The 26,089-nt window shown below is 45.5% G+C and overlaps 1 protein-coding gene across 1 annotated transcript in view; it reads left to right on the forward strand.

The window, feature by feature from the left end:
• Positions 1-26,089, forward strand: part of NCS1 (neuronal calcium sensor 1) — a 58,136-nt gene that overhangs the window by 21,195 nt on the left and 10,852 nt on the right. Inside the window, exons 2-4 of the mRNA XM_073640734.1 lie at positions 1,131-1,155; positions 21,904-22,042; positions 22,520-22,598. Coding sequence (XP_073496835.1) covers positions 1,131-1,155; positions 21,904-22,042; positions 22,520-22,598 — 243 coding nt within the window. The remainder of the gene's footprint in view (positions 1-1,130; positions 1,156-21,903; positions 22,043-22,519; positions 22,599-26,089) is intronic.

Consider the following 26,089-nt stretch of genomic DNA (forward strand, 5'->3'; position numbering starts at 1 on the left):
ACCGGAAGTTCCAGAGTAAACAGTGCCACATTCAAGGGTGGCACTAAATGAGAGGAGACCAAAGAGAAGGGATAGCGAGATCCAAATGACACATGACTGAGAATGGCCTTCTGGAGACGGGTGCTAGGAGAGGACACCTAGCCACGAAACCCCGGCTTACAACGCTGGAAGGTGACGGGCCTAAAACAGGACTGAGTACGTGGGACTAGTTAAGGGTCCCTAGACGGTAGATCCAGGGTGCCAGTAGTAGAAAGAGGATGTGGAACCGCAGAACAAGTAGATGACATTTGTTGACCAGGCCTGTAGTGTAAAAGCTGGGTTGTGGTGAAGTAGGAAGAAACCGTGGACATAGAGAACCCTGGAGTAACCTACTAAGGAAGGAAACTGTGTGGAAATGCTTTAAGTTGTAAAGGAATCATTCATAAGACTTTGTACCCTGTATATAACCCATATCAAGTTACATTAAAGATTTTATTTTTGAATAGTAGTCTCCGTCAGTGAACTGTGAAACATCTGGTCCTGGCCACACACCCACCCAGAACCTTCACTTTCATGCAACGTGCCAGGCCACCAAGGACTAGTGCCTCGCCCACGACTACAGCCCCGTGCAGCATTACACCGCAATGATGACGTTGTTGCACCGCACCTACAAATCAGAAGAAAATGATGAGATGTAGCCAGATATTCTGGGATAGCGGGGCTGTGGTGTGGTGGCCATGGACTACCCAGGTGACAGAGGGACCAGGGTCCTGACACTCTTTTAGCGCAACACCAGAGACCAAATGAGTGACACTGTGCCGGTGAGCAGCGGACAGATGGGAACTTTGTCGCTGCAGAATTAGTTGTTGATGCTGGTTGTAAGATATTCGAGAACCGCTGCCCAGATGCTGAGAGTTTTCCTTTTTCTTGACTTGAGTTTGGATTCAGATGATCTATGTGTCTGCAAGTTTTTCCAGAAAGCTCTGTGATTCATTGATAAAACCTTCATGGGTGTTAATGATTAATCCTAAAATAGAGCTGACTCCAGCGCAGCTCCCTGTGTGGTCTGACGTGCGGGGGGGGGGGGGGGGGTGTACAGAGGAGCTTGCAGTCTAATTGTCTAACCCTGCCTCCTGTCTTGTGTCTTGCAGTTACAGAGAAGGAGGTGCAGCAGTGGTAAGTCTCTATTTTCTCAATGTTTTTATTGTATGCGGAAACCTTTGTGTAAGGCTGTGTGCCCACTATGCGTTTTTGCTGCGTTTTTTTTTTTTCTGCAGAAAATGAACGTGATTTCATTCAATTCCATGGCTGCTGTGCTTTTAAAGACGTTGCCTTTTTCGGCACATTTTTCACCCCTTTGGCTTCTTTGTGGAGCCTGAAAAAAAAAAATACATGTAAAATATCAGTTATATGCAACTGCAGAATCCCTTCATTACTGCACTAAAAAAATATGATTTAAAAAATCTGCAGCAAAAAACGCATAAAACAAAACGGTAACAAAAACGCAATAAACAGAGCAGATGGCTGTGACATATTTTTGCTGCGGAAACACGTTATACAGTGTCAGCGCGAGACCGGAGATATCGAAGACATCCAAAATTGATAGGAGGGTTTCAGATCTGAATCATGTTCATTTATGCCACGCAGAGGGTGAGATTTGACTCTCCATAATGAGCTCCGCAGCCATATTTGCTGTGGTGGGAGAGATGCAGCCAGTTTGTTCTATGGGAAAATAACCTAAGGCCAGGTTCAGACCGGCATTTGCAAAATTGTCGTTTTTTATCCAGAAAATGTTTGCGATTTGTCATATGCATGGTGTCCCGTCTGTCATCCAAATGTCTGTTTATACAGCTGTGTGGTATCTGTGGTGCATACTGCGATTTTTATACAGGTGGATCTTGGGTCGTTGTCTTGCATTGGTCCGTTGTACATATGGGCAGCACACCTATGGCTCTGCCCGGTCTATATATAGTATTATATGTTATCCTCCATGTTTTGCTGCTTTTTCGTTCACGTTGCAGACTTGGCTTTGCAGCTTTGTGTGTCGGCTGGGTCGTGCTGATGGAGGGTGGTTGTCATAGAAGGAAGCATTCTACCACTGGTGGACAGAGACAGAAGCGGCCCTTGTGCAAGAACAATATATGGGCCATTTACATTCCAATAGCTCATCATAATGCACAATTCCAACTGCTCTGGAGGTGGCAGCAGCCCCCACACCTATTAGACCCCTGTGTGGTTGCAGCGGTTGCTCCACTGATATTTTCACCCTGCATTCTACCTTTGCAGCGATCACTTATCTTGTATATCTGGGGGTTGCATCCTTGCAGCGACTCTGGTGGGATTTTATCCGTGCTCAGTACGGAGGTTCAGACCTTACGTTTTTATATCTTATAAAATGTTGTTTTTTTTTTCCAGACTTTTGTGCAGAATATTCCCTGTGTTTCTCCTGTTCTATGACTATTACACCATATTGTTACATGGGCACCATCGAGTGTGGCTGTCAGATCACGTGCCCCTTCTCCATGATATTGTAGTGTCGTCTATCACTCGGGCCAATGACCGCAGCGGTGTGAGGAGACGTGAGCTCGATAATTGAATGCAGCCGGCCGTGCCCAGGGAGGGTTAGGAATCATCGCCTGCTGTGCTGCAGCTTTTACTGGAGACAGTAGATTCCCCTGGATGTGGAGAACCTAATGCACTTATCAAATATTCATTCTGCAGAGCTCGTGCTTACATGACTCCGGGTGAGGCCGTATATATATTTATGCCTGAGTGACGTACTATGGCGGTATGTCTATTTCTATTCGTAACGGTTATCATAAGGTCAATAATGGGCAGTTACATGACAGGCTTTAAGCTGCCACCCTTGGGGGTTAGCAATATGATGGTAATGCCTCATTAAAGGAGAACTCCAACCAGAGCTGATACTTTGTAACTTGCAGAGCCTGATGGGTCCAAGCATGATACAACGATTCTAATACCACCAGAGCCGTGGCGCTTCCTGCCTGTCCCCTCTAGGCATAACAAATTAGTTATGTCTTTGGTCTTCTTTTTAAAGGGGTTGTCCTCTACTTTTTCTTTACCAAACTTCCCAGCATGGTACAAAAAATGAAAAACCCTCACCTGCCGATCCCTCTTCATACCGCACCCCAGATCCAAGCCTTCTCTTTCTGCGGGGACTTTGTGTGACTGCTGCAACCAATCAATGACAACAGCTGTCACTGATTGGCTGCTGTGTTCAGGTGTACAAATATATCTATATTGCTGCAGTCAATCACTGATCACATCTCTGAACAATGAGTCACCGCTGCGGCCAGTGATTGCCTGCAGCAGTCAGATGATTTCCCCACAGGGAGGGAAGGTTTAAGACTGGCAGGGAAATCGGGGACAATCAGCAGGTGGGTATGTTTTGCATTGGGGGCGTATTGGGGGGCATTTGCCCCTCTGCCCCCTGGCCCAGCCCGCCCCTGACCGTGGTACAAGACAAGGACTGGACAGTCCCTTTAATTATTTATTTCTACTGTTACGGATGCTCGCCCAGGACCTCGAAAACCAAACAGTTCCAGGATTGTAGATAATCTGTTAGTGAAGTCCGAGTACAGTAAAATGCAAGAGAAAGACGTGGCCTGTAAGTGGCGGAACGTAAAACGTGGCAACAATGCAAGCCTTATAATAATCGGTCCGAGCAGGAGATGCCGCTACATCATGTCCAGGCTATGTTCACACATCATGTTTTTTTCTGCAGCAGAACTACAGCAAAACTTGATCTCTTGACAGGAGGTTGTTCAGGATTTTTCTTGCGTTTTTGCTTATTTTTTTGCTCTTTTTTTTTTTTTTTTTTCCAGTTCTTTTGTCTCTTATACGTATGTACATAAAGTTCAGTGAAAAAAAAAAATCTCATTCTGGTTTTGGCACAAAAAACGCTGAAAAACCTGACACCTACATTTTTGGTGCATTCTTTCAGCGTTTTTTTCACCACCCATTACTTCCAGTGGGTGAAAAAAACGCTGAAAGAAGTGACATGCTTTATTTTGCAAAAAAACATGCAAGGCACAAAATCATCAGCAACAAAAAAAAACATGATGTATGACATTTGTGGAATCTCATAGACTTTGCTGGTACTGTTTAAATGCAGCTAAAAATGTGCATAAAAAAACACATAAAAAAACATAATGTGTGAACATAGCTTAACACTGTAGCCTGTGGCTCTCCAGCTGCTGCACAACTACAACTCCCAGCATGGCCTGGTAGAGCATATTAAATACCTACATGACTACTCCTTGCAGGGGATCTGCTTCTATGTGAGGATCCCCAGAGATGTCTGCTGTCCTGCCATAATCACAGCACGGCTCGGCTCCTCTGAAAGCCTCTATATTATTAGTGCTCAGCTTTGTCTATTTCAGTATGTGTGTCGTGCAATTACCGCAGTTGTGCCCACGCGCGGTGGAGGCGGCCATATTTTTTTTCTACTGTACACCTTTTAAAGGGATTGCCCAGCAGAGTGAAGAAACAATCATACTGTTCCCCCAAAACACAGTGTCTGCAAATTGAGTTTCTGGTTCTGGCTTATATCCTAAGTCATGTGATAAGGCTCGTTAAAGGGTCACTATTGACTTTTAGGATAGCTACTTCCTGTAGGTGGCACTAGAGTTCTCGTCCTCTTCCTCTTTGAAGAGACAATTTGCCTTATTAGTCATCTAACACTGCCCGGACTCCCATCAATCTCTTTGCTTTATCTCCAATCTGGACAGTCATGTGCCCAATGCAGTCAGTCATTGCCACAGCCCTGAGTCACCACTGCAGGCAATCATTGGCTATAGCAGTCACATGTCCATGTACACACCTTATGTGACTACTACAACCAATCACTGGCCACACCGCTGAGCAGTGTGATACTGTTGTGGCCACTGATTGGCTGCATAAGTCACATGCCTGGAAGAAGGAGCACAGAGACCGGCGAGGGATCAAAGTAGTGCTGAAAGAGTTGCCACAATGATAAGAAAAAAATGGAGAGGGTTTTTTTCACCTAGTTGGGTGTTTTTTTTTTTAATAATTAAGGGTAAATAGCCCCTTTAATTCATTAGTAGCCAATAGTTCCAAAGAGGATTGAAAATTAGAGTACCTTTAAAGGGGTTGTCCGGTCATCAATATCCGATCCGTGGGGGCCTCATACATTAGTAAATTCATTAATCTGGCCATAGAATTTCTCAAAAACTGACTTTACTGGATATAACGTCAGTATGACCATGCGGTGCCTGCAGCCCCGTGTCCTATCTCTGCTCTGTGAGCAGATCGGTCTGCACCTCCACGCTGTTAAATGAATGGAAACTGAGCTGCACTCATGCTGCTGTCCATCTGCCGACTGCGTGTATCCGCTGCAGCACAGGAGGCCGCGAGATCTGCAGCCAGAGATGGCGATGTACAACTCAATATTACTGTGTACACACGAGCATGGTCCGTACCACAGTATACAAGATGCATGACGGATAGCCGCTGTACATATATAACTGTATACAGGAGATGCCCAGGTTATACCAGCTCTACATATATTATATTATACAGGAGATGCCCGGGTTATACTGGCGATACATATATAATTATATACAGGAGATGCCCAGGTTATATCAGCTGTACATATATAATTACATACCGGAGATGCCCAGGTTATATCAGCTGTACATATATAATTATATACAGGAGATGCCCAGGTTATATCAGCTGTACATATATAATTATATACAGGAGATGCCCAGGTTATATCAGCTGTACATATATAATTATATACAGGAGATGCCCAGGTTATATCAGCTGTACATATATAATTATATACAGGAGATGCCCAGGTTATATCAGCTGTACATATATAATTATATACAGGAGATGCCCAGGTTATATCAGCTGTACATATATAATTACATACCGGAGATGCCCAGGTTATATCAGCTGTACATATATAATTATATACAGGAGATGCCCAGGTTATATCAGCTGTACATATATAATTATATACAGGAGATGCCCAGGTTATATCAGCTATACATATATAATTACATACCGGAGATGCCCAGGTTATATCAGCTGTACATATATAATTATATACAGGAGATGCCCAGGTTATATCAGCTGTACATATATAATTATATACAGGAGATGCCCAGGTTATACCAGCTGTAAATATATAATTATATACAGGAGATGCCCAGCTTATATCAGCTGTACATATATAATTATATACAGGAGATGCCCAGGTTATATCAGCTGTACATATATATTTATATACAGGAGATGCCCAGGTTATACCAGCTGTACACACTGTGCACATTATGGATGGCTCGGACTGTGCAGTCTCCCGTATGACAGCTGTGTTTACAGATGTGATCATGTGACTTCCTCTTCACATGTACAGTGTGGACTGGCACCGCGCTGCTGTGTGCAGTCATGGCAATGCCCTGTGTACCCGCAGCTGTGTATCCAGCACAAATACACAGTCCTGAGTCCTGTATACAAAGCCTGCATTGTATATCAGTGCCACTGACTTGTGTATATACACAGCGGTGCCTATACCTGTATACAGCCTGATAAATATCCCTGCACGTCACCAGTGCAAATGTCCACAGATCCCAATCTGCAACATTATAGTGATACTGTAGGCTGCTGCATCTAATCCTATCCTGTGTGATACGGTCTCCTGAGCTATGTATCTACAGTACAGACCAAAAGTTTGGACACACCTTCTCATTTAAAGATTTTTCTGTATTTTCATGACTATGAAAATTGTACATTCACACTGAAGGCATCAAAACTATGAATTAACACATGTGGAATTATATACTTAACAAAAAAGTGTGAAACAACTGAAAATATGTCTTATATTCTAGGTTCTTCAAAGTAGCCATCTTTTGCTTTGATGACTGCTTTGCACACTCTTGGCATTCTCTTGATGAGCTTCAAGTGGTAGTCACCGGAAATGGTTTTCACTTCACAGGTGTGCCCTGTCAGGTTTAATAAGTGGGATTTCTTGCCTTATAAATGGGGTTGGGACCATCAGTTGTGTTGTGCAGAAGTCTGGTGGATACACAGCTGATAGTCCTACTGAATAGACTGTTAGAATTTGTATTATGGCAAGAAAAAAGCAGCTGAGTAAAGAAAAACGAGTGGCCATCATTACTTTAAGAAATGAAGATCAGTCAGTCCAAATAATTGGGAAAACTTTGAATGTGTCCCCAAGTGCAGTTGCAAAAACGATCAAGCGCTACAAAGAAACTGGCTCACCTGAGGACCGCCCCAGGAAAAGAAGACCAAGAATCACCTCTGCATCTGAGGATAAGTTTATCCGAGTCACCAGGCTCAGAAATCGCAGGTTAACAGCAACTCAGATTAGAGACCAGGTCAATGCCACACAGAGTTCTAGCAGCAGACACATCTCTACAACAACTGTTAAGAGGAGACTTTGTGCAGCAGACCTTCATGGTAAAATAGCTGCTAGGAAACCACTGCTAAGGACAGGCAACAAGCAGAAGAGACTTGTTTGGGCTGAAGAACACAAGGAATGGACATTAGACCAGTGGAAATCTGTGCTTTGGTCTGATGAGTCCAAATTTGAGATCTTTGGTTCCAACCACCGTGTCTTTGTGCGACACAGAAAAGGTGAACGGATGGACTCTACATGCCTGGTTCCCACCGTGAAGCATGGAGGAGGAGGTGTGATGGTGTGGGGGGGCTTTGCTGGTGACACTGTTGGGGATTTATTCAAAATTGAAGGCATACTGAACCAGCATGGCTACCACAGCATCTTGCAGCGGCATGCTATTCCATCCGGTTTGCGTTTAGTTGGACCATCATTTATTTTTCAACAGGACAATGACCCCAAACACACCTCCAGGCTGTGTAAGGGCTATTTGACCAAGTAGGAGAGTGATGGGGTGCTACGCCAGATGACCTGGCCTCCACAGTCACCAGACCTGAACCCAATCGAGATGGTTTGGGCTGAGCTGGACCCCAGAGTGAAGGCAAAAGGGCAAACAAGTGCTAAGCATCTCTGGGAACTCCTTCAAGATTGTTGGAAGACCATTTACGGTGACTACCTCTTGAAGCTCATCAAGAGAATGCCAAGAGTGTGCAAAGCAGTCATCAAAGCAAAAGGTGGCTACTTTGAAGAACCTAGAATATAAGACATATTTTCAGTTGTTTCACACTTTTTTGTTAAGTATATAATTCCACATGTGTTAATTCATAGTTTTGATGCCTTCAGTGTGAATGTACAATTTTCATAGTCATGAAAATATAGAAAAATCTATAAATGAGAAGGTGTGTCCAAACTTTTGGTCTGTACTGTAATCCTATAACATGTGATACAATTTCCTGGCATTACACAGCACTACGTCACCTTTGCAGTAATGTTAGTGGATTTCACATTACGGGACATTAGTGGGGTGAATGCTAATAATCCATATATAACATATATGTATATAGTAGAGCTGTAGTGACAGATTCCGCACAGACCGCTCGCCTCCCCCGCTCCGCATCTCTCCGGCTCTGGCACGCTCATGTGTTATGTATTATTGCTGTATCTTGCGCTTATCCTTGTGCAATTTAGGGTGAATCTGGGCATTTTCCACTTCTTTTTTTTTTAATTAAGAACTGGAATAAGGAAGTGGGATTTGGATGGCAATGGATTTATGGAGGAGGCGTCTGCTCCCTGTTATCAGCTGAGGGGAAATCCAATAACAAGTTAGGTGCACAGATGGTGACTATGAGGAGCTAATGAGGAACCAAAAATAAAGCCGGCCATACACATTAGATGGCTGTCAGCCGATCTTTTATCCAGCGGCCATCTCCCGCAACTCTCCCATGTACAGGAGAACTTGGCCAAGGCTTCTCTATGACAAAGCCGCTGACTGAGACATCAGCCGGTGACTAATGTGATCAGCACTCCAAAATCAGACATGTGCGATCAACATCCCCTCCAACCATCAGTCAGCTGGCGCCCCCATAGGCATTGGATTGTCAGCCGAACAAGTGTACGGGAGACTGTAAAGACATTAAAGGTCATGTGTGAAAGGAAAGGTGCAGTGACATTTCATAATTCAACATCCAGTGGTGTGCAAATCTGTATGCAGGAAGCTCCCCCTAGTGGAGGCTGCAGACAGAATCTTATCATGTATCTCTGAATACAGAGAGCTCCCCCTAGTGGTGGCTGCAGACAGAATCTTATCATGTATCTCTGAATACAGAGAGCTCCCCCTAGTGGTGGCTGCAGACAGAATCTTATCATGTATCTCTGTATACAAAGAGCTCCCCCTAGTGGAGGCTGCAGGCTGAATCTTATGTATCTCTATATACAGGGAGTTCCCCCTAATGGTGGCTGCAGACAGAATCTTATCATGTATCTCTGTATACAGGGAGCTCCCCCTAGTGGAGGCTGCAGACAGAATCTTATCATGTATCTCTGTATACAGGGAGCTCCCCCTAGTGGAGGCTGCAGGCTGAATCTTATCATGTATCTCTATTGTAAGGCGGCAGTGTTCACACCGTGCAGTAACTGAGGCAGTGACCCAAGCAAGTCCAACATAAACAGCTTTTATTCAGCAACTCACGTTTAAACAGAAAGTCCTCCGGTTCGCAACCGGGTTAACATGAGTCCATAAACAACGGTTGCCGGGGACAACGGCCACGCCGGGCCTCTCAGAGCCTGACAGGTGCAGAGCCTTCCTAGGTGGTGGTTCAGCCACACTCAGTCCTGCTGAGCTTTCCTGCTATGCTCCTAGCAGGTTGCAACATAGAACAACACTAAACCTTAGTGAAGGAGTTTTAAAGGACCTGTGGCAAGAGCCACTGGAAAACCCGGGTTGGAGGGAGGAGGCCGCCCCACTGCCTTCCTGTAGCCTCCCCCAAGAAATGAAGGCCCTGCCGGGTTTTACTTAATCTGCCTTAGCCAGATAGCCTGACCAGGCGATTGCTCACCTTCATTCCTGCATTGCAGCCGCAGCTGTGTCTGTGACTGCAATGCACTCCAATGGATTTAATAGGTCTCTGTACACATTCTGGGGGATATATAACGTCCCTATACGATCCCGGTCACTGTCTCACATATCCCCCCCTCTGTTCAAACTTGTGGGGTTGAACATTTGACACTATACAGGGTGCCCGGGACAGGGCATCCGCGTTTCCCTGCGACTTCCCAGGGCGATGTTCTACCGAGAAACTGAAATCTTGCAGTGACAGGAACCACCTGGTGACTCGCGCATCTCTCTCCTTGGCATTTCTCATCCATACCAAGGGTGAGTGGTCCGTCACCAAGCAGAACTGACGCCCTAGTAAATAATAACGTAGCGATTCCAAGGACCACTTAATAGCCAAACACTCCTTCTCTACCACGCTATAGTTTTTCTCTGCCGGGACAAGTTTTCTACTCAAGTTCACTTTTTGTGACAATACCGCCCCTAGGCCTACCTCCGAGGCATCTGTCTGTACAATGAAGGTTTCCTTGAAGTTGGGGCTGATGAGGACCGGCTGTCCACACAGGGCCAACTTCATGGACTGAAAAGCTTCCTCTGCCTTAGGGTTCCACTGAACCATTACCAATTTTTTTCCCTTTCAAGAGATCAGTCAGGGCTGCCGTTCGCCCCGCAAAATTAGGTATAAACCGGCGGTAATACCCAAGGATGCCAAGGAACGCCCTCACCTGCTTTGGACTTGACGGTTTAGGCCAGTTTTTTATGGCCTCAACTTTATTGATTTGGGGCTTAATAGCTCCTTGGCCTATCACATATCCCAAATATCGGGCTTCCTCTAGCCCTATCGCACATTTTTTTGGATTTGCTGTTAACCCCGCAGCTCTGAGAGAATCCAGAACCGCTTGTACCTGGGATAAGTGCGTATGCCAGTCAGTGCTAAAGATGATAATGTCATCTAAATAGGCGGACGCGTACTCCTGATGGGGCTTAAGCATTATGTCCATCAACCTCTGGAATGTAGCCGGGGCCCCATGTAACCCAAAAGGTAAGACCACATAGTGGTATAGACCCTCTGGAGTTACGAAGGCGGTCTTTTCCTTCGCCGAATCTGTGAGGGGTACCTGCCAGTAACCCTTGGTGAGATCGAGCGTGGTAAAGTACTGGGCCTGCCCCAGTCTCTCAATCAGCTCGTCCACCCTGGGCATTGGATAAAGTTCAAACTTTGACACTTCATTCAATTTCCGGAAATCGTTACAGAAGCGTAATGAGCCGTCTGGTTTTGGAATCAATACGATGGGGCTAGCCCACTCACTCCGTGATTCCTCTATGACGCCTAGCTGAAGCATTTGTTTTACCTCAGCCGTGATGGCTTGCCTCTGGGCCTCGGGTACCCGGTACGGTCTTATTCGTACCCTTACGCCAGGTTCGGTGACAATGTCATGTTGGATAACCGTAGTCCTACCCGGTAGCTCTGAGAACACGTCGTTACTGTGCTGCACCAGCGAGCGAGCCTCCCGTCGCTGCTGTTTAGTGAGGGCACCATTTATCCTGACCTCCCCCTCGAATGCTTCCCTGGCTAAAGGTAGAGAACTCTCTGATGATATGCGCGGGGTGCCGTCTGTAACTAAACACTCTCGATCTTTCCAAGGTTTTAACAGGTTTACATGGTAAAGCTGCTCAGGTTTCCTCCTTCCGGGCTGATACACCCGGTAATTTACCTCCCCTACTTTTTCTCGAATCTCATATGGTCCTTGCCACTTGGCCATGAACTTACTCTCGGCTGTGGGTACCAGTACTAACACCCGATCACCCTTGTTAAAAGTTCTGACTCTGGCTCTTGTATTATATGTGCGCCTCTGAGCTGCCTGGGCACCTAACAGATGCTCTTTCACGATGGGCATGACCGCCGCGATCCGGTCCTGCATACTAGCCACGTGTTCAATTATACTCCTATGCGGAGTTGGCTCTTGTTCCCATGTCTCTTTGGCTACGTCCAACAGACCCCTAGGGTGTCTGCCGTACAGTAACTCAAAGGGAGAGAACCCTGTGGAAGCCTGGGGTACCTCACGGACGGCGAACATCAAATAAGGTAACAACATGTCCCAATCCCTTCCATCCTTAGAAACCACCTTTTTTAACATGGACTTGAGGGTTTTATTGAACCGTTCTACTAGCCCGTCGGTTTGAGGGTGGTACACCGAGGTGCGTAATTGTTTAATTTTTAGCAATTTGCATAGTTCCCTTGTCACTTTGGACATAAAGGGGGTCCCCTGATCTGTCAGGATCTCCTTGGGGAGTCCAAGGCGACAGAACATGGCAAACAGCTCCTGTGCAATCAGTTTTGCTTAGGTGTGGCGTAGTGGTATAGCTTCCGGGTACCGAGTGGCATAGTCGATGACTACCAGTATATGTTGGTGTCCATGGGCGGATTTTACAATGGGTCCAACCAAATCCATTACAATCCGTTCAAAAGGCACCTCTAGCACTGGCAGAGGTACCAATGGGCTACGGAAGCTTGCAGTGGGTGAGGTCAACTGACATTCGGGGCCGGGTTCGCAATACCTTTTGACTTCCGCGTAAACCCCAGGCCAAAAGAACCGCTGTAAGATATGGTCTAGCGTCTTTTTCACCCCTAAGTGTCCACGCAGCAGGTGTGAGTGTGCCATCTCCAGAATCTCTCGACGGTACGACTGAGGTGCCACTAACTGTTCTACAACATCGTCCCTGATCTTATCTGTCCTGTAGAGTAACTCACCGTTGATTACCATGCGTGGAAATACAGTATCTGCACCGGGCTGTTGAGCTACGCCATTTATCTCTAACACCCTTTCCCGCGCCTGAGTCAGGGTGGGATCCCGTAGCTGAGCTGTCCCAAACATGCCCCGGGACACTTTCAGCTCGGGGATCGATGGGGTGTCCTCGACCTCTCCTGCCAACACCTCTAAGGGAAACCTATCGGGGTCACACTCTGTCCCTAGGTTGGACACACCTACGGCAGGTTCATCGGGCACAGCGTCTGAAATACATTTTACCGGGGGAGAGTGGATTTTGTTTTTCCACAGAGTCCAGAACAGGGGCAAGTCTCTTCCCAACACAGTCCCATAGGGAAGAGTTTTTACCACTCCCACCACATGTTTTATGTCTCCACATGGCGTGGACAAAACTATCTCTGCAGTTGGGTACTCTCGGAGGTCCCCATGGATACATACAACCCCGACTGGCCGTCCACTGGAGTTGTCTCCTGCCACCAGCGACCCATGTACCAGAGTCACAAGGCTCCCTGAGTCCAGGAGGGCCTCCGTGGGGTGCCCATTAACCAGTACCTGGCATAGTTGGAGTTCACTGTCCCGGGATTCGGCACTCGCTGTGCAGACGGTCTGGGCGTACATTGAGACCCGGCGGCTATATCCGCAGTCCATGGGTTCCGTAGTCAGGGGACAATTAGCAATCACATGTCCCGGCCTCTGACACCGCCAGCACCTAAGGGTGGAGGTACTGTTAGGTCTTATGGCAGTTTGGGAGGGAACCAGTCTCCTGCCGCTCTCACTCCGGGGTTCCCCTTCAGCACGGGCACGGTGCTGACTGTCCCCAGCAGGGGGACGCGACCCCTTTCCCGACTCCTGGGTTGGCAGGGATCGGCGTGACAGCCGAGAGGGGGCGGAGTCTCGAATGAAGTCCTGAGTAGCCGAGTAGCGCTCGACCAAACTGACCACCTGGTCGTGGGTGCCGGGGTCCCCTTGCCCCACCCAACGTTGGATAGCGACTAGCAGAGTCCTCACCAGCCGGTCAACCACCACCCTCTCGACTATCTGGGCTGGGGACAAAGTCTCAGGTTGGAGCCACCTCTTTACCAGCTGCAGGAGGTCATAAGCCTGAGACCGGGCAGGTCGGGTCTCCACATAGGCCCACGAAAACACACGCTGAGCCCTCACGTATGTATTGACCCCCAGCCGGGCAAGGATCTCACCTTTGAGCCTCTGGTAGTCCCGGGCGTCCTCCTGACTGAGGTCGAAACAGGCCTTCTGGGCATCGCCAACCAAAAACGGAGCCACCACTTCCGCCCACTGGTCAGCTGGTAGGTTTTCCTGCTCTGCTGTGCGTTCGTAGTTGGTAAGGAAGGCTTCCACGTCGTCCTCCGGTCCCATCTTCCTCAACGCTGATCGAACCTTGTCCCGGGCGTCTCGACGTTCCGGGGCTGATGCGGTCGGTGTCTCCCGCAGGGCAGCAATCTGTTGCATCATCAGTTCATTTGTTTTTTGCTGCTGCTGGTACAGTAGCTGCTGCTGCTGATTGTGCTGCTGTTGCCGTGTGAGACTCAGGTATTGCTCCTGCTGTTGCCGTTCCCTCTCCTGCTGTTGCCGTTGGAGACTCTGGTGCTACTCCTGCTGTTGCCGCTGAGACTGCAGCAGCTGCTGCTGGGCAAGTGTCCACTGCTTTAACAGCTCCTCCATTTTGCCCATGTGGTGGAACTGAAAGGTGGCAGGCCGAATTGTGGTCATGCAGCTGCCGGCGGGGGTATGCCTCAGTCACACTGCCCGCATTCTCCACCAAGCTGTAAGGCGGCGGTGTTCACACCGTGCAGTAACTGAGGCCGTGACCCAAGCAAGTCCAACATAAACAGCTTTTATTCAGCAACTCACGGTTAAACAGAAAGTCCTCCGGTTCGCAACCGGGTTAACATGAGTCCATAAACAACGGTTGCCGGGGACAACGGCCACCCCGGGCCTCTCAGAGCCTGACAGGTGCAGAGCCTTCCTAGGTGGTGGTTCAGCCACACTCAGTCCTGCTGAGCTTTCCTGCTATGCTCCTAGCAGGTTGCAACATAGAACAACACTAAACCTTAGTGAAGGAGTTTTAAAGGACCTGTGGCAAGAGCCACTGGAAAACCCGGGTTGGAGGGAGGAGGCCGCCCCACTGCCTTCCTGTAGCCTCCCCCAAGAAATGAAGGCCCTGCCGGGTTTTACTTAATCTGCCTTAGCCAGATAGCCTGACCAGGTCAATGCTCACCTTCATTCCTGCATTGCAGCCGCAGCTGTGTCTGTGACTGCAATGCACTCCAATGGATTTAATAGGTCTCTGTACACATTCTGGGGGATATATAACGTCCCTCGTATACGATTCCGGTCACTGCCTCACACTATATACAGGGCGCTCCCCCTAGTGGTGGCTGCAGGCTGAATCTTATCATATATCTCTGTATACAGGGAGCTCCCCATAGTGGTGGCTGCAGGTAGGATCTTATCATGTATCTCTGTATACAGGGAGCTCCCCCTAGTGGTGGCTGCAGACAAAATATCATGTATTTCTATATACACGGAGTTCACTCCTAGTGGTGGCTGCAGACAGGATCTTAGGTATATCTGTATACAGGGATCTCCCCCTAGTGGTGGCTGCAGACAGAATGTTATATATCTCTGTAAACAGGGAGCTCCCCGTAGTGGTGGCTGCAGGTAGGATCTTATCATGTATCTCTGTATACAGGGAGCTCCCCCTAGTGGAGGCTGCAGGCTGAATCTTATCATGTATCTCTATATACAGGGAGCTCCCCCTAGTGGTGGCTGCAGACAGAATCTTATCATGTATCTCTGTATACAGGGAGCTCCCCCTAGTGGAGGCTGCAGACAAAATCTTATCATGTATCTCTGTATACAGGGAGTTCACGCCTAATGGTGGCTGCAGACAGGATCTTATCATGTATCTCTATATACAGGGAGCTCCCCCTAGTGGTGGCTGCAGACAGAATCTTATCCTGTATCTCTGTATACAGGGAGCTCCCCCTAGTGGTGGCTGCAGACAGAATCTTATCATGTATCTCTATATACAGGGCGCTCCCCCTAGTGGTGGCTGCAGGCTGAATCTTATCATATATCTCTATATACAGGGAGCTCCCCGTAGTGGTGGCTGCAGGTAGGATCTTATCATGTATCTCTGTATACAGGGAACTCACCCTTATTGGTGGCTGCAGACAGAATATTATGATGTATCTCTATATACAAGGAGTTCACTCCTAGTGGTGGCTGCAGACAGGATCTTAGGTATATCTGTATACAGGGATCTCCCCCTAGTGGTGGCTGCAGACAGAATTTTATATATCTCTGTAAACAGGGAGCTCCCCATAGTGGTGGCTGCAGGTAAGATTTTATCATGTATCTCTGTATACAGGGAGCTCCCCCTAGTGGTGGCTGCAGACAGAATATTATCATGTATCTCTATATACAGGGAATTTACTCCTAATGGTGGCTGCAGACAGAATCTTATCATGTATCTCTGTATACAGGGATCTCCCCCTAGTGGTGGCTGCAGACAGAATCTTATCATGTATCTTTATATACAGGGAGTTCACTCCTAACGGTTGGTGCAGACAGAATCTTATCATGTATCTCTGTATACAGGGATCTCCCCCTAGTGGTGGCTGCAGACAGAATCTTATCATGTATCTCTGTATACAGGGAGCTCCCCCTAGTGGTGGCTGCAGACAGAATATTGTTATACATCTCTGTATACAGAGATCTCCTCCTAGTGGATGCTGCAGACAGGATCTTATTATGGATCTCTATATACAGAGAGCTCCCCCTAGTGGTGGCTGCAGACAGAACCTTATCATGTATCTTTATATACAGGAAGCTCCCCCTAGTGGTGGCTGCAGGCTGATTCTTAGCCTGTATCTCTGTATACAGGGATCTCCCCCTAGTGGTGGCTGCAGACAGAATCTTATCATGTATCTCTGTATACAGGGAGCTCCCCCTAGTGGTGGCTGCAGACAGAATATTATCATGTATCTCTATATACACGGAGTTCACTCCTAGTGGTGGCTGCAGACAGGATCTTAGGTATATCTGTATACAGGGATCTCCCCCTAGTGGTGGCTGCAGGTAGGATCTTATCATGTATCTCTGTATAGAGGGATCTCCCCCTAGTGTTGGCTGCAGACAGAATCTTATCATGTATCTCTGTATACAGGGATCTCCCCCTAGTGGTGGCTGCAGACAGAATCTTATCATGTATCTCTGTATACAGGGAGCTCCCCCTAGTGGTGGCTGCAGACAGAATATTGTTATACATCTCTGTATACAGGGATCTCCCCCTAGTGGTGGCTGCAGACAGGGCCTTATCATGTATATCTGTATACAGGGAGCTCTCCCTAGTGGTGGCTGCAGACAACAGGATATTATCATGTATCTGTGTATACAGGAGCTCCCCCTAGGGGTGGCTGCAGACGACAGGGTCTTATCATGTATCTTTGTATGCAAGAAGCTCCCCCTAGTGGTGGCTGAAGACAGAATATTATCATGTATCGCTATATACAGGGAGTTCACTCCTAATGGTGGCTGCAGACAGAATCTTATCATGTATCTCTGTATACAGGGATCTCCCCCTAGTGGTGGCTGCAGACAGAATCTTATCATGTATCTCTGTATACAGGGAGCTCCCCCTAGTGGTGGCTGCAGACAGAATATTGTTATACATCTCTGTATACAGGGATCTCCCCCTAGTGGTGGCTGCAGACAGGGCCTTATCATGTATATCTGTATACAGGGAGCTCTCCCTAGTGGTGGCTGCAGACAACAGGATATTATCATGTATCTGTGTATACAGGAGCTCCCCCTAGGGGTGGCGGCAGACGACAGGGTCTTATCATGTATCTTTGTATGCAAGAAGCTCCCCCTAGTGGTGGCTGAAGACAGAATATTATCATGTATCGCTATATACAGGGAGTTCACTCCTAATGGTGGCTGCAGACAGAATCTTATCATGTATCTCTGTATACAGGGATCTCCCCCTAGTGGTGGCTGCAGACAGAATCTTATCATGTATCTCTGTATACAGGGAGCTCCCCCTAGTGGTGGCTGCAGACAGAATATTGTTATACATGTCTGTATACAGAGATCTCCTCCTAGTGGAGGCTGCAGACAGGATCTTATTATGTATCTCTATATACAGAGAGCTCCCCCTAGTGGTGGCTGCAGACAGAACCTTATCATGTATCTCTATATACAGGGAGCTTCCCCTAGTGGTGGCTGCAGACAGAACCTTATCATGTATCTCTGTATACAGAGAGCTCCCCCTAATGGTGGCTGCAGGCTGAATCTTATCATGTATCTCTATATACAGGGAGCTCCCCCTAGTGGTGGCTGCAGGCTGAATCTTAGCGTGTATCTCTGTATACAGGGAGCTACCCCTAGTGGTGGCTGCAGACAGGATCTTATCATGTATCTCTGTATACAGGGATCTCCCCCTAGTGGTGGCTGCAGACAGAATCTTATCATGTATCCCTGTATACAGGGAGCTCCCCCTAGTGGTGGCTGCAGACAGGATCTTAGGTATATCTGTATACAGGGAGCTCTCCCCAGTGGTGGCTGCAGACAGATTCTTATCATGTATCTCTGTATACAGGGAGCTCGGCTGCAGACAACAGGATATTATCATGTATCTCTGTATACAGGAGCTCCCCCTAGGGGTGGCGGCAGACGACAGGGTCTTATCATGTATCTTTGTATGCAGGGAGCTCCCCCTAGGGGTGTCTGCAGACGACAGGATCTTATGATGTATCTCTGTACACAGGGAGCTCCCCCTAGGGGTGGCTGCAGACAACAGGATATTATGATGTATCTCTGTATACAGAGAACATTCACAGACTATTCCAATTGGAGTAAATATTAAAAATGAACTTTTATTTATTAACAATTAAAATAGAATTAGAGTATCAAAATTGTAATAAGAATTGTTGACTCAATGATCTCAAAGTCATAAAAAGAAAATAGCTAGGGTATTAGTATTAAAAAATGTATCACTCACATTTGCTAGTATATACCAGAATACAGAGTTTAAGAAACGTCTATAATTCTCTGTGATTTAGTTCAAAGTTAAAAAGTCATGACACTTTCAAACCTATTGTTATATGCTATGATCGCAATTTCAATCTGCAGACAGAATCTTATTATGTATGATGGCAGAATGAACTTCAATTTTTGAAATGCATCACCCTGGACTGGACGGTGTTAATTAATCCTCCAAGTGGGTTCCTTGGAACTTTGAACGAGCGTCCATCTTAGTGAGTGCTGTCAACCTTCCTTAATTTATTGTTTGTAGAATCTGATCATGTATCTCTGTATACAGGGAGCTCCCCCTAGTGGTGGCTGCACACAGACAAGATCTTATCATGTATCTCTGTATACAGGGAGTTCCCCCAAGTGGTGGCTGCAGATAGAATCTTATGTATCTCTGTATAGAGAGAGCTCCCCCTAGTGGTGCATACAGGCTTAATCTTATCATATATTTCTGTATACAGGTACCTCCCCCTAGTGGTGACTGCAGACAGGATCATGTTGTGTATCTGTGTATACAAGAAGCTCCCCCTATTGGTGACTGCAGACATGATCTTATCAGGTATCTCTGTATTCAGGGAGCTGCCCCTAATGGTGGCTGCAGACAGGATCTTCTCATGTACCTCTGTATACAGGGAGCTCCCCTTAGTGGTGGCTGCAGACAGGATTTTATCATGTATCTCTGTATACAGGGAGCTCCCCCTAGTGGTGGCTGCAGACAGGATCTTATCATGTATCTCTGTATACAGGGAGCTCCTCCTAGTGGAGGCTGCAGACAGGATCTTATCATGTATCTCTGTATACAGGGAGCTCCCCCTAGTGGAGGCTGCAGACAGAATCTTATCATGTATCTCTGTATACAGGGAGCTCCCCCTAGTGGAGTCTGCAGAGAGAATCGTATCATATATCTCTGTATACAGGGAGCTCCCCCTAATGGAGGCTGCAGACAGAATCTTATCATGTATCTCTGTATACAGGGAGCTCCCCCTAGTGGAGGCTGCAGACAGGATCTTATCATGTATATCTGTGTACAGGGAGCTGTTACACCTTGTTCTGGCTCTTTGTTGCTTGTCTTCTGCACTAAAATCCTCGCTGTGGGCATATAATATATATTGCTCTTTCTTGATGATAGTTTCTCTTGCGTTATCTGTGATCTCTTTACATTGATGAAATATTGAATGAAAAGATAAAAGGATAAAGATAATGGACTTCACTGTGATTTATGGAACTGAGGAATTTCTAGTGACAGTTCATATCCTGACTGCGTCCATTTAAAGGGATACTAATCCCAAATAGATGATATTTTGTAGATCGGAAAGGTGAAGGTAGATGTATTCTTCACTGACAATGGGATAATCATCTGCAGCTGTCTGCTGTGTTGCAGGTGGTGAAGCTTTATGAATGGAGTTGTGCTGGTGTTTGTTTCTGTATGGCCTTATATTATGTAGTGAGCCTGTCACTCGGGCCATATACAGTGGCATGTAAACGTTTGGGCACCCCTGGACAAAATTACTGTTATTGTGAACAGTTAAGCAAGTTGAAGATTAAATGATCTCTAAAAGGTCTAAGGTTAAAGATAACACATTTCCTTTGTATTTCAGGCAAAAAATATATATTTTCATTTTTTACATTTTAAAAATTACAAAAAGGAAAATGGGCCGATGCAAAAGTTGGGCACCCTGCATGGTTGGTACCTAGTAGCACCCCCTTTTGAAAGTATCATAGCTTGTAAACGCTTTTTGTAGCCAGACAAGAGTCTTTCAGGTCTTGTTTGAGGGATTTTACTTCATTCTTCCATAGAAAATTCTTCCAGTTCTGTGAGATTCCTGGGTCGTCTTGCATGCACTGCTATTTTGAGGCTAGCCACAGATTTTCAATGATGTTCAGATCAGTGGACTGTGAGGGCCATTGTAAAACCTTCAGATTGCGCCTTTTGAGGTCGTCTATTGTGGATTTTGACGTGTGTTTAGGATCATTATCCATTTGTAGAAGCCATCCTCTTTTCAACTTCAGCTTTTTTACAGATGGTGTTATGTTTGCATCTAGAATTTGTTGAAATTTCATTGAATCCATTCTTCCCTTTACCTGTAAAATGTTCCCAATGCCATTGGCTGTAACACAACCTCAAAGTATGATTGATCCACCCCCATGCTTAATGGTTGGCGAGATGTTCTTTTCCTGAAATTATGTGCCCTTTTTTCTCCAAACATATCTTTGATCATTGTGGCCAAAGAGTTGTATTTTAACTTCATCAGTCCACAGAATTTGTTTCCAAAATGCATCAGGCTTGTTTAGATGATGTTTTGCATACTTCTGAGGCTGAATTTTATGGTGTGGATGCAAGTGATGTTTTCTTCTGATGACTCTTCCATGAAGACCATATTTGTGCAGGTGTCTCTGAACAGTAGAACAATGTACCACAACTCCAGAGTCTGCTAAATCTTTATGAAGGTCTTTTGCAGTCAAGTGGGAAGTGGGGTGGGTGGGGGGTCTGATTTGCCGTCTAGCAATCCTACGAGAAGCTCTCACTGAAATTTTGCTTGGTCTTCCAGACCTTATCTTAACCTCTACTGTGCCTGTTAACTGCCATTACTTAATTACATTTTGAACTGAGGAAAAGGTAACTTGAGTGCTAGGCAACTGCTTAGAAGAACCCATGACTGCTGTCTTTTTTGGCACAAGGTTAGAGGAGGCTGGGTTTCTATAAAGCTGGGAAATTTGCATCTCCTGGTCTTTCGAACGATGATAGTGAACTAGCCATAACCCTAACAGGCTAATTAAAGTCTGAAACCTTGGTCAGTTATCTGGGCACACAAATCTCCAAGGGTGCCCAAACTTTTGCATCGGCCCATTTTCCTTTTTGTAATTTTTAAAATGTAAAACAGTACAATATTTTTTTTTTTTACCTAAAATACAAAGATAATGTGTCATTTTTAACTTTAGGCCTTTTAGAGATCATTTCATATTGAACTTGCTTAACTGTTCACAATAACAGTAATTTTTACCAGGGGTGCCCAAACTTTTACATGCCACTGTATATGGAATAGGGTCCGCAATACCCCCATCTGCAAGCTCCGTGTCCCTGCATGTATTGTCGCTCTGTAAGACAATGGGTGTAATCCTCCTTCTTCTTCATCCTGCAGGTATAAAGGCTTTATCAAAGACTGTCCTAGTGGTCAGCTGGACGCCGCCGGCTTCCAGAAGATTTACAAACAATTCTTCCCATTTGGAGACCCCACAAAATTTGCCACTTTTGTCTTCAACGTTTTTGATGAGAACAAAGTAAGTCACCAGCCGTCTACCACCTGAAGAGAAGACAATGGATATGTAGTCCTCTACTCCCCGCCAGTTCTGCTATGATCACACGCTGCCGGCTTCAGTTCTTTAATTCACTAGGGATTTTCTAGTTTTGCAGTTGCCTGATATAATCGTTAGGCCACGGCCCCACCATCAGTATTCGGTCAGTATTTTTTCTCAGGAGTGGGAGCCAAAACCAGGAGTGGGTGATAAATGCAGAGTCAGTGACTTGTTTCTATTATACCTTTTTTCTGATTGTTCCTCACCTGGTTTTGGCTCCCACTCCTGAGAAAAAATACTGACCGAATACTGACCAAATACTGATAGTGGGGCCGTGGCCTTACTGTGACTCAGGCATCAGTAGAGTTCAAGTGGAGATGATTGGACTTGTAGTGTTTTACCTCTGGAATCATTTGTATGTAACATTTATTATGGATAGTAACGACAAGTTTATTATTGCAGGATGGGAAGATCGAATTTGCAGAATTTATCCAGGCCTTGTCGGTGACTTCACGTGGCACGTTGGATGAGAAGCTGAGATGTAAGTGATCGCCGGACATGCATGGGATGTCACTGCATTATAGGATGTCACTGCATTATAGGATGTCACTGCATTAGTATGGGATGTCACTGCATTATAGGATGTCACTGCATTATAGGATGTCACTGCATTAGTATGGGATGTCACTGCATTATAGGATGTCACTGCATTAGTATGGGATGTCACTGCATTATAGGATGTCACTGCATTAGTATGGGATGCCACTGCATTAGTATGGGATGTCATTGCATTAGCATGGGATGTATCTGCATTAGCATGGGATGTTACTGCTTTAGTATGTGATGTTACTGCATTAGTATGGGATGTCACTGCATTAGTATGTGATGTCACTGCATTACAGGATGTCATTGCATTAGTATGGGATGTATCTGCATTAGCATGGGATGTTACTGCTTTAGTATGTGATGTCACTGCATTACAGGATGTCATTGCATTAGTATGGGATGTTACTGCATTAGTATGGGATGTTACTGCATTAGTATGGGATGTTACTGCATTAGTATGGGATGTCACTGCATTAGTATGGGATGTCACTGCATTACAGGATGTCATTGCATTAGTATGGGATGTTACTGCATTAGTATGGGATGTCACTGCATTAGTATGGGATGTCACTGCATTACAGGATGTCATTGCATTAGTATGGGATGTTACTGCATTAGTATGGGATGTCACTGCATTAGTATGGGATGCCACTGCATTAGTATGGGATGTCATTGCATTAGCATGGGATGTATCTGCATTAGCATGGGATGTTACTGCTTTAGTATGTGATGTTACTGCATTAGTATGGGATGTCACTGCATTAGTATGTGATGTCACTGCATTACAGGATGTCATTGCATTAGTATGGGATGTTACTGCATTAGTATGGGATGTTACTGCTTTAGTATGTGATGTTACTGCATTAGTATGGGATGTCACTGCATTACAGGATGTCATTGCATTAGTATGGGATGTATCTGCATTAGCATGGGATGTTACTGCTTTAGTATGTGATGTTACTGCATTAGTATGGGATGTCACTGCATTAGTATGGGATGTCACTGCATTAGTATGTGATGTCACTGCATTACAGGATGTCATTGCATTAGTATGGGATGTTACTGCATTAGTATGGGATGTCACTGCATTAGTATGGGATGTTACTGCATTAGTATGGGATGTCACTGCATTACAGGATGTCATTGCATTAGTATGGGATGTTACTGCATTAGTATGGGATGTCACTGCATTAGTATGGGATGTTACTGCATTAGTATGGGATGTATCTGCATTAGTATGGGATGTCACTGCATTAGTATGGGATGTTACTGCATTAGTATGGGATGTCACTGCATTAGTATGGGATGTCACTGCATTACAGGATGTCATTGCATTAGTATGGGATGTTACTGCATTAGTATGGGATGTCACTGCATTAGTATGGGATGTCACTGCATTAGTATGTGATGTCACTGCATTACAGGATGTCATTGCATTAGTATGGGATGTCATTGCATTAGTATGGGATGTATCTGCATTAGTATGGGATGTTACTGCATTACAGGAAGCCATTGCATTAGCATGGGATGTCACTGCATTAGTATGGGATGTCACTGCATTAGTATGGGATGTATCTGCATTAGTATGGGATGTTACTGCATTATAGGATGTCACTGCATTATAGGATGTCACTGCATTAGTATGGGATGTATCTGCATTAGTATGGGATGTTACTGCATTAGTATGGGATGTCACTGCATTACAGGATGTCATTGCATTAGTATGGGATGTATCTGCATTAGTATGGGATGTTACTGCATTAGTATGGGATGTCACTGCATTATAGGATGTCACTGCATTAGTATGGGATGTCACTGCATTATAGGATGTCACTGCATTAGTATGGGATGCCACTGCATTAGTATGGGATGTCATTGCATTAGCATGGGATGTATCTGCATTAGCATGGGATGTTACTGCATTAGTATGGGATGTTACTGCATTAGTATGGGATGTCACTGCATTAGTATGGGATGTTACTGCATTAGTATGGGATGTCACTGCATTAGTATGGGATGTTACTGCATTAGTATGGGATGTCACTGCATTACAGGATGTCATTGCATTAGTATGGGATGTTACTGCATTAGTATGGGATGTCACTGCATTAGTATGGGATGTCACTGCATTACAGGATGTCATTGCATTAGTATGGGATGTTACTGCATTAGTATGGGATGTTACTGCATTAGTATGGGATGTCACTGCATTAGTATGGGATGTCACTGCATTAGTATGGGATGTCACTGCATTAGTATGGGATGTCACTGCATTACAGGATGTCATTGCATTAGTATGGGATGTTACTGCATTAGTATGTGATGTCACTGCATTAGTATGTGATGTCACTGCATTACAGGATGTCATTGCATTAGTATGGGATGTTACTGCATTAGTATGGGATGTCACTGCATTAGTATGGGATGTTACTGCATTAGTATGGGATGTCACTGCATTAGTATGGGATGTTACTGCATTAGTATGGGATGTCACTGCATTACAGGATGTCATTGCATTAGTATGGGATGTTACTGCATTAGTATGGGATGTCACTGCATTAGTATGGGATGTCACTGCATTACAGGATGTCATTGCATTAGTATGGGATGTTACTGCATTAGTATGGGATGTTACTGCATTAGTATGGGATGTTACTGCATTAGTATGGGATGTCATTGCATTAGTATGGGATGTCACTGCATTAGTATGGGATGTTACTGCATTAGTATGGGATGTCACTGCATTAGTATGGGATGTCACTGCATTACAGGATGTCATTGCATTAGTATGGGATGTTACTGCATTAGTATGGGATGTCACTGCATTAGTATGGGATGTCACTGCATTACAGGATGTCATTGCATTAGTATGGGATGTTACTGCATTAGTATGGGATGTCACTGCATTAGTATGGGATGTCACTGCATTAGTATGGGATGTTACTGCATTAGTATGGGATGTCACTGCATTAGTATGGGATGTCACTGCATTAGTATGTGATGTCACTGCATTACAGGATGTCATTGCATTAGTATGGGATGTTACTGCATTAGTATGGGATGTTACTGCATTAGTATGTGATGTCACTGCATTAGTATGTGATGTCACTGCATTACAGGATGTCATTGCATTAGTATGGGATGTTACTGCATTAGTATGGGATGTCACTGCATTAGTATGGGATGTTACTGCATTAGTATGGGATGTCACTGCATTAGTATGGGATGTCACTGCATTACAGGATGTCATTGCATTAGTATGGGATGTTACTGCATTAGTATGGGATGTTACTGCATTAGTATGGGATGTCACTGCATTAGTATGGGATGTCACTGCATTACAGGATGTCATTGCATTAGTATGGGATGTCACTGCATTAGTATGGGATGTCACTGCATTACAGGATGTCATTGCATTAGTATGGG

The sequence above is a fragment of the Phyllobates terribilis genome, unplaced genomic scaffold (assembly GCF_046119375.1).
Source record: "Phyllobates terribilis strain yellow unplaced genomic scaffold, ASM4611937v1 Scaffold_7__3_contigs__length_470593459, whole genome shotgun sequence".
NCBI classification, from domain to species: Eukaryota; Metazoa; Chordata; class Amphibia; order Anura; family Dendrobatidae; genus Phyllobates; species Phyllobates terribilis.